The sequence below is a fragment of the Pteropus vampyrus genome, unplaced genomic scaffold, assembly GCF_000151845.1.
Source record: "Pteropus vampyrus isolate Shadow unplaced genomic scaffold, Pvam_2.0 Scaffold32, whole genome shotgun sequence".
Lineage (NCBI taxonomy): Eukaryota > Metazoa > Chordata > Mammalia > Chiroptera > Pteropodidae > Pteropus > Pteropus vampyrus.
Genome location: NW_011888813.1, coordinates 9,505,491 through 9,515,274, shown reverse-complemented (window position 1 = coordinate 9,515,274; position 9,784 = coordinate 9,505,491). Strand labels below are relative to the sequence as shown.

At 32.6% G+C, this 9,784-nt stretch overlaps 1 protein-coding gene across 1 annotated transcript in view; it reads left to right on the top strand.

Annotated features, from left to right (window-relative positions):
- The window catches only part of EML5 (echinoderm microtubule associated protein like 5), a 129,950-nt gene that overhangs the window by 29,293 nt on the left and 90,873 nt on the right, over nt 1–9,784 (top strand). The window contains exons 3-7 of the mRNA XM_023528865.1: nt 1,340–1,438; nt 3,206–3,274; nt 5,921–6,106; nt 7,506–7,641; nt 8,540–8,741. Of these exons, the coding sequence (XP_023384633.1) occupies nt 1,340–1,438; nt 3,206–3,274; nt 5,921–6,106; nt 7,506–7,641; nt 8,540–8,741 (692 nt within the window). The remainder of the gene's footprint in view (nt 1–1,339; nt 1,439–3,205; nt 3,275–5,920; nt 6,107–7,505; nt 7,642–8,539; nt 8,742–9,784) is intronic.

Below are 9,784 nucleotides of genomic sequence, written 5' to 3'. Positions count from 1 at the left end.
CATCTTGTGCGTTTTCCCCTCTTTCCAGATTCACAGTAAAACATTGTTATGAACGTCTGAAAATACTTGTTTCACATATTTTGTACAGGTTTCTCATTTATGGCAGGGGTGTAAGTTCAGACCCTGATACTCATATATAACCAGAAGTCCATCTTTCATGTTTAACCTCTTATACTTTCTATCTCGCTGTTTTTTCAGTTCTGTCTCTTTACTTCTCTTTAATTTCTTACTGAGTTTTTAATTTTATTTTTCTAGAAATTCTGTTTGCTTCTTCAGATCTGCTTGGGTACTTTTTATAGTCTACTGTTCTTTGCTCATTTGAAGATATTTTGAAGCCTTAATTTTATTTATCACATTAAGCTTATTTTATATAATCTGGTAATTTCAATGCCTAATGTTTTGCAGGACTGATTTTACTGTTTGTCATGACTTACTGATTCCCACTCAGGTCTCTGTTTCCTGTGGTTGTTGAGAGGGGGTTGTTTCTTTTTAATTTTAAGTTTATTTTAATTGATTGCTACCTTTAAGAATTCTTTGCGGGAGGATTGAAGTTTAAGTTCTCCACATAGGATTTATGTTTGCCTGTGCAACACGTTGAAGATGCTCGAAAACTGTGATCCTTAGGACCACTTTGAATGAAAATTTCCACCTGAGGGATTCATGATTAATGTGGATTTAGGCCATATAACCCTATGACGGCAGCTTGTGGCTACAAATTTTCAGAATGTTTGTTGTTCTCCTTATGCCTTGCTGCCCCACCCGTAAAAAGGGATCTTCTCTTGTTTTCTTTACTCTGAGTTCACTGTTTTAATTGGAGGTCTGCAATTCAGATCTCTGCCTTGGGCAGGTCCGAAACTTTGTCTCCTATTCCTGTTCAGCCTATAGAACAAAAGCCAGTCATACCAAGATTTAGCTAATACCTAGAGTAAAGTGGATGTGAGTGTTCCCTCACTGTCCAAGATTTCCATAGGAAACCACTTTGTTTTTGTTCTCAGATTTTTCAATTTTTTGATAGCTCAGCACTGCATTTAAAAAGATGTTTTTACATTGTATCGAGCATTTGTTTTTGGCAGGAGAGATGTTTAGAGTATTTTTTCACTCCTGCTGTTAGAAATGGAAGTCATTCTTCTCTTTCTTAAAGTGAAGAACTACACATATGTGCAAATATTAACAAGATGAACTATATCCAGCCTTTCTTAGGAGGTCTGTAAAACATAAATGTATAAGTTTTGATGTTTATATTACCCATGAGTAGAATTTGTTTGCCATTTATAATTTGGTTCCTTTTTTTATTCGCTTGCCTTTTTACTCCCTTCTGGACTTGTTGGACATAAATCAGCGCTTGGTTTCAGTTGGACTTGATTCAAAGAATGCAGTTTGTGTTTGGGATTGGAAAAGGGGGAGAATGTTGTCTATGGCTCCTGGTCACACAGATAGAGTAAGTATACTCGGGGTTTCTAATGGATATTGGATGGGAGAAGGCCAGAGGGAGTGATGGGATTTTGTGTTTCTGTGTTTTGTTATTGCCAAATTTTTCATATGTAATTAAACATTTTAAATACAATTGTTAATTCTCATAACATTTTAGAATGCATATATATTATAGACTCAATCTGTATAGCGTTAGCACAAAACTTTTCAACCCAGTGTTTGCTTCAGCAGGAGCAATAAATGTTTTGTTATTGGTTCATGCCTAGGGTCTATTTACTTTGGTTTACCACTAATTTGTTACATATATATTATAGTTTAGGTGGAATATATTTTGTGTGTGAAATTAAAATTACATTAATATTAAATTTCTCAGACACCTAACATTTTTTTTCTTTGCAAATGTGTTAAAAATATATTCTTTATTTCAAGTTTTTTAAAATTAATATAAAGAATACATTATAGTCAGCTTTTTAATTAAATGTACTACTCATAAACATACATCAAAAATTTTATCTTAAAAGTGTGTGTGTGTGTGTGTGTGTGTGTGTGTGTGTGTGTGTGTGGTAAAACCCTAGCCTGACCCTGCAGCACAGGAGAGAGAGTCATTGATTCTATTTTGGGTCAATCTCTGAATCTGTAAAAATCATATAGAAAAATTTGTGTGTATCTGCATTTTGGAAAATAAACTTGGTTTTTAGCAGATTCTCAAAGGGACCTGTTACACACTCACCAGCACAATTTAGATAATTTTTAAAGTGTTAGATATATTTTATTAAACAATTGTGTATTCTTAGAGCAAAGCATGGCATACATTTGTACTTTGGATGTAGTAAATAGACTGGTTTTAATGAAAAATGATACTGGTTTTAATGAAAAATCATTGGAGTTTTCAAAAGTTACTTTTGTGGTTAGTATTTTAAAGTTGTATCAGTGTGTTTTTCATGGAATCTGTATTATGGTGAGTTGATAAACATTCATTTGTAAGATGTATTCTTTCTTCATTATCACTGAAGATTATCACTTTGTGCATTTTTAGAGATAGTGAGCATTATACTGGCAGGTGTCAAAGAAACATGGTGAAGACTACCAGATAGCAAAATGGTTCTTTTCTGCTATGAAATTATTTTTCAGATATTAGTTTTTCTTTCATTTATTATTAAAGTGCATGTTTATATGCATTTTTATTTATCTAGATTTTTTTAAATCTTATTTGCTCTTGTAAGAAAAATGGTTTGTATGTATTTAGAATTTATGGAATCTTGGGACGAAGCCTGTGGATCTCCAAAATTTTGTTTGACCCATAAACGATAAAGCTAAAAAATAAAAACAACTTTTACTGTGAAATAAATGTTTCGATCCTTTATGTAAGTAGTTCTGTATGGTAGAAAGCTATGAAAATGTTCTCTATTTCTAGCTGTATGTTCCATTCAGATCTTTCTTTTGTAGAAATTGTGCAGGTACCTGCTTCATGCCTTAGTTCTGTTGAGCCATTCTTGTTATTTATGGACCTAATTTTTGGTCCATAAAAAAATATTAAAAATAGAGGTGTTGTCACTCCACTAGTTGCTTCATAAGTTCATAGAAACTAAGAAAGAGTTTTTTATTCTTTATTATTTACATATTTCTCATAAGATTTTGAAGCGTTGAATTCTGATTATTTATTGAAGAATATTGTTTTATGACATAGGGTTTGGGGGCTACTTGGTCTTCTGGATAGGATTCTTAAATGATTCTGAAAATAAATCTTTTCACTATGAATCTGATTTGTTTACAGATATTTGATATTTCTTGGGATTTGTACCAGCCAAATAAACTTGTCAGCTGTGGTGTAAAACATATCAAGGTACTGGAAGGGTCTTGTTTTATAATAGTCATGTTTGCTTATCCTCTGTTACTAAGTACATATCACACTATTTACAATTTAGGATAGTTTTAGGATTTTGATAGCATTGTTTTTTAAATGGCAACATTTTTAACGTTCTTATATTCAGTCTAACAAATTTATTATGTAATTACTCTGTGTGAGGCATCTATATAAGGGACATAGGTATCAATAGGGAATTAATAAAATATTTTCCATAAAGGAATTTATAGTCTAATGAAGTAGGTTTTACTCTGTTCATCTTGTTTCTTCCTATATCATTTAGAAAGTAAAATGTGAGAACAGGAAACCAAATAAACTAAGAGGTTTTCATTCACGAAGACAAGATGGCGTGGTAGAAGCAACACGCACAGAGTTGGCTTTGCCACCTACCAGCTGTTCGACCTGGGATGAGTCATTTAACCTCTTTGAGTGTTTCTTTTTTCGCATCTTAAAACTGTGGCTTCTGTTACCACCCTCACAGAGTTGATGATTAAATAAAGCTATATCCAGGTGTTTGTCATAGTGCCTAGCACATGGTCAGCTTTTTGAGAGTGTTACTTTTTCCTCTATATTTGCTCTCAGCCTTTGACAGCCAGCGTTTACTTCACGTAAGCCGAGTTTTGTTTTATTAGTTCAGGTTTGATTATAGTTCAGTTTTGATTATAGTTCAGGTTTTGAGGTCCATATAGTCAGTGGTGTTGTTCATTCCTATGTTTATAGTACTTTAAAATCCATGGTGTAAATTGGAAATACTTGCTTTTCTCCCACTATCTGATACAACCGTTCTTTATAAGTTAATTCTTAGTAAGTTTCTGAGTGCACATTCTTTTGATACACACTCTTCTATCTATATTTTCTCCAAAACACCTTTAGCTGTTCCTGCAATTCTAGTTTTTGTATTCTGGTATTGATTTGATAATAGTATAAAATCTTTATTTTTCCAACAAATATTTAAGCAAAAGACTCTGCTAGGTTTCAGTTACGTAGTGTAAGCACCGTGAAGGTAGAAATTTTTTTCCTGTTCATCTTTGGTAAACCAGGTGATGTTTGACACAGTACTTGATGTATATTAAGTTCTTAATAAATTATTGGCAAATTAATAGAGACCTTACTGCTGTTTTATATTATAAATAAAGCTAAAAATCTTTTCTCAATTAAATTAAACAAACTGTTTTTACTCTGAGTTACATTTCTTCTAACTTGATAGAGACTATGAATAGCATGGTAGCTCTCTTTGCAGGCAATGCATATGAGCAAACTAAGTCTCAGAGGTGATCTAGAACTGCACTGGCCAGTACAGCAGCAACTAGCCACATGCGGCTATTTAAATTAATTAAAAGTAAATAAAATGTAATATTCATTTCTTCAGTCACACTGTCAGTATGCTCAAGAGTCACATGTACCTAGTGGTTACTCCATTGAACAGCATGTGTACATATACACACATACATATAGATAACAGTTCATCATCAAAGAAAGTTCTGTTAGAGAGCACTAATCTGGATTCTAGAACAATAGTTCTAGAGTGTCAAAACCACTTGGATACCTGGCCTTCACTCTGCAGAGATTCTGTCTCAGTTTGTTGCAGAGGGGGCCCAGGCATCCTATGTTTTATAATTTCCCTAGGTGATTCTCAGGTGCAGCCAAAACTGAGAATCAGTGATCCAGAGGAAAATAATAGATTGAATTTGGGACTTGCTGAAAGAGAGAGGACCAGCTGTCTTTATGCACAGAAATTATGGAGCTTTTAAAATGAAAAATCATGAAGTTTCATTGATTAAAGCATTCATTAGTAATTTGAGTGGAGTAAACATGATAATTTTCAGTTCTTTGAGGCCTCAGATTTTAAACTAAGATCTTTGAGTCTTAAGATCTTGAAGGTCAAGTAACATCTTTAAGTATATAAAATAATGGTAATTGACTTAGTTGAATTTATTCTCTGCCTAATTTCTTTAGGCAGAACTACTTAATGTCTATATCCTTGCCTTACCCCATTTTTGTTTCTTTATTTCTCTCTGCAAACTATTAAAATTTACCTGAATACATGTAAAAGCACAAAAATCCTGGACATGAAGATTTATGTTTGACTTCCTATGTTTTTTCAAGAATGACCTAATCATTCCAAATGTATTTCTCACATTTTTAAGCTTTGCACGTAAAAGAATGGCTTAGCTTTGACAGTATCAATGAGAGCAACATACTAATCCTTTCATTATTTCATCTTTACTGTCTTCATCAGAGATTGAATATTAGGTTCGGTCTTTTTTCCTATTAGCAATATGGTGTCTTCATTTTCATTGCTGATTCATTCTCAACTTTTTTACTTAAGTTTCACGTAGACGTTTTTTCAGAAACCCGAGGGAAGCATAACATATTTTAAAAGTAATGTAGTTCATCCCCCCTTGTTCTTACAGATAAAGATCGAAACCAGTGACTTATCTGCTATAACGTAGCTATTGACAACACTAGGGTGAGGATGTGAACGTTAAATGCTATTGTTATCATAAGAGAATTTCTTAGGTAATTTCTAGTCTGCTGCTCTAACGTAGCATCAAAGTTTTGGGAATGTTTTACTGTATTTTATAAGCATTCTTTGGTAATTTGCCTATACTATGTACCTTTTAGTTCTGGAGTTTATGTGGAAACGCTCTGACCCCCAAACGAGGGGTCTTTGGTAAGACTGGTGACCTTCAGACGATATTGTGCCTGGCCTGTGCAAGGGATGAACTGACATATTCTGGTGCACTCAATGGGGATATATATGTTTGGAAAGGAATCAATCTTATACGAACAATACAAGGAGCCCATACTGTAAGTATATTTAAATAGTTTAAATATTTTTAGATGTTAACTGTCTTTTTGTCTTAGAACCAAAGATTACATAATAGTAAACTTTCTAATCAGTTTAGTTACTTGAAAAATGTTGTAACTGAATTAATTTGTCTATTTGTTTTTAAGATTTCAATGAAGAAATATCCAATCAGACACGAGAATGTTTATTAAATTAGTTTAATTAGTATCTTGTTCAAACCATTTCTTTAGTATCGTATCTTTCTCATAGTAGTGTTAAAAAAAAAGCGTGTTAAATTCAACCTGAAAGAATTCTCGGTTAACCACATTGACATAAAGCTAGTGCTTTATTGGCTAATTTACCAGTGGAAAATCGGGGGACACGTCTAGAAAAAAGTAACTTTAATTTTAATATCAATTTATTAAGTGAGCAGCAAAGGAATTTAATTTTTGTACTTCATGAGATTCTCATATAATTAAGTTATCAAATCAGGGGGAAAAATCTGTTTTTAAAACTGGTGATGGTTTTTGATGTGGGCTTTTTAGCAGTTGGGTCCCTCACCTAGTAAAGCTACAGAGCTACTACACTGTGAGCAGTAAGATCCTGACTAGAAAAGTTATTAGATATATTAATATGAACCACTATTACGTATTAAATATATTCAGGAAACACTTACACAGGACTTGCTTTAAGCAAACTGCCTAAAGACCAGAAATGCCAGTTTCTCGTCCACAAAGGTTGTGGCAGTTCACATCTTCACCATCAATATAGGAAAATACCAGTTCATCCTCATATTCATTGGCGCAAGATGTGACCAGTATTGTAAATTTTTGCTCGTCTTCTGGGGAAAAATTGTAATTTCTTGTTTTACTTTGTTTCCTGTCTATTGCTGAAATTTCTTATATTTATCGACTACTTGAATTTCCTTTTCTATTAAACTGCTTTTCATATTCTTTGCTCTTTTTTGTTGAACGTTCTTTCCTTTATTTATTTGTATATTAGGGATATTAATCTCTTGACAGTCATATCCATTGCAAATATCTCCCCAGTCTGTCTTTGCTATATCTTTTCTCATATGAAAATTTTTAGAAGGTCTCTCACAGCCCAAAATTATATAAGTGTTCTGATTCTTTTCTAACGTATTTGTCTTATTTTTTTACAATTGGAATTTTATATCTATAATTCATTTTTATACATGGTGTAAGGTTTAACTATTTTATGTTAGGCCCATATCATTAAATACCACCTTGATCATATATTGAATTCCTATGTATACATTTATTTGTAGATTTTTGTGTTTTCTAATATATTGGCTTATTTCTGTGTCACATCAAAAGCTTTTAAAGTGGGTTTCTACCTTCATCTAGTAGATTTTATTAAAAAGTATATGTTATTAAATTATTTTATTTCCTCTTCTAGGCAGGAATTTTTAGCATGAATGCTTGTGAAGAAGGCTTTGCTACTGGTGGCAGAGATGGCTGCATTCGTCTTTGGGATTTAACTTTTAAACCAATTACTGTGATTGATCTCAGGGAAACAGACCAGGGATACAAAGGTAATAAAAAATAAATATCTCATTAGTAGGCAAATTCTAAATATATCAAAGATCATCTGTTTCTTTTAGTAAATATAAATGTATGTTTTGTAAATAGAAATAAGACATTTGCCCTTTAAAATGTATGCATTTAATTGAAATTCTACTGAAGAGGAGAAACTTTGCCTAAAGACAGTCTAGGCTTACTGTTATGTCAAAGATTCTTTTGTTGTCTGATGACTGTTAAAATGCAACCCATAAAGAGATGTGATAGGTACTTACTTTGGTAACTTTGGATTTTGAAAACATTTTACTATTAGAATGCTAAATGTAACTGTTTAGCAAATAAACTGTTGAAAATAAAGTGTGTTGAGGATTGGGAGAACTTTTGTACACAGTGTCTCTGTTAGTCATATTATACAGATAAGAAAACTGAGAGAAATACTAGCTTTCCCAAGGTTACAAAAGGGATTGTAGAGTATACAGAAAAAGTAGAAGTCTCTCTCAATGATTTTCGGAGCAGGTTGCAAATGGAATATAGACACATAAAAAGTCTGATTATTACAAGAGGAAAATAAAGTTCTATAAAGGTAATTCCTAAATACTTACTTTTCAGATGGTGTAAACTGTGTTGTAAGATTCTGGTTGAGGGAAGTAGTTTGACTATGACTGAAATTGTCTAATAAGGAAGAAGAGTGTATGTCTTGAAGGATGGGTAGCAATTAGGTATATAAAAAGAGAAAAGTAGTCCATGTAGAAAACAGTATAGATAATTGAAGAAGATGTATGGATCAAAGACTTGCATATTCCTTTTATCTTACATCTAAGGTATAAAAAGGAATAAAAATTAATATTGATTTAGGCAACCAGTATTCTGTTATTACAGCATTGATCTTAAATACAATTCACTTTTGACTAGGTTTGTCTGTGAGGAGTGTTTGTTGGCGGGGTGACCACATCCTAGTTGGAACACAGGACAGTGAAATTTTTGAAATTGTGGTGCATGAAAGAAATAAACCTTTCCTAATTATGCAAGGGCATTGTGAAGGTGAGCTTTGGGCACTTGCCATCCATCCTACTAAACCTTTGGCTGTGACTGGAAGTGATGATCGTTCAGTCAGGTAAGCAAATTATAAAATAATTGCATAGGCTGGAATTTGTACTCAGATAAACATAAACACTTTTTAAATACTTAGATTTAAAGTTAATCAGCTTGTGGTATAACAAATGAACACAGTTAATAGGCACTTAAAATTAATAGAATTAACTATTTTAAGATTTTTTTTCTTAGAAACATAAGTTGGAGTTTTTTCCATATCAGAATATTACAGAGCTACCTACATCTTTTTAACAACCATGTAATATTCCTCTGCATGGATATACAGTAATTTTTTTCAACTAATCTATTTTTTTCTCTTAGTATGTACTTACTATTTTTTTTTAATTAAAAATTATTAGGGTGACACTGATGAATAAAATCAAATAAGTTTCAAGTATACAGTTCAGCAGTATGTCATATATATATTGCATTGTGTTCACCACCCAAAGTTAGATTTCCTTCCGTCACCAAATATTTGACCCCTTTGACCACTCTCTACCTCCCCTCACCCTCCTTCCCTCTGGTAACCACTAATCCATTGTCCATGTCTATGAGTCTGTGTTTGTCGTTTTGTTTGTTGCTTTCAGTTTTATATGCCACACATGAGTGAAATCATATGGTTTTCAACTTTTTGTCTGATTTATTTCGCTCAACATGATTATCTCAAGATCCATCCATATTGTCGCAAATGGTAATATTTCATTTGATGGCAGTATTCCATTGTTATATGTGCTACATCTTCTTTATCTAATCATCTATCATAGGACACTTTGGTTGCTTCCGTGTCCTGGCCACTGTGAACTAATCCATTATTGTTGGGAGTTTAGGTTCTTCCAGTTTTGTGCTATTAAATACAATGCTTGCAATGAATATCCGTATACCTATGCCATTTTGTACATGTGTAAATACAAACATCTCTGTGGTAAATTCTTAGCTGTGTTCAAAGCATATATACATTCTATTTTCGTTTTTCTTTTTTTCAATTTATTGGGGTGACATTGGTTAATAAAATTATTCAGGTTTCAAGTGTACAATTCAGTAATACATCATCTGTATATTGCATTG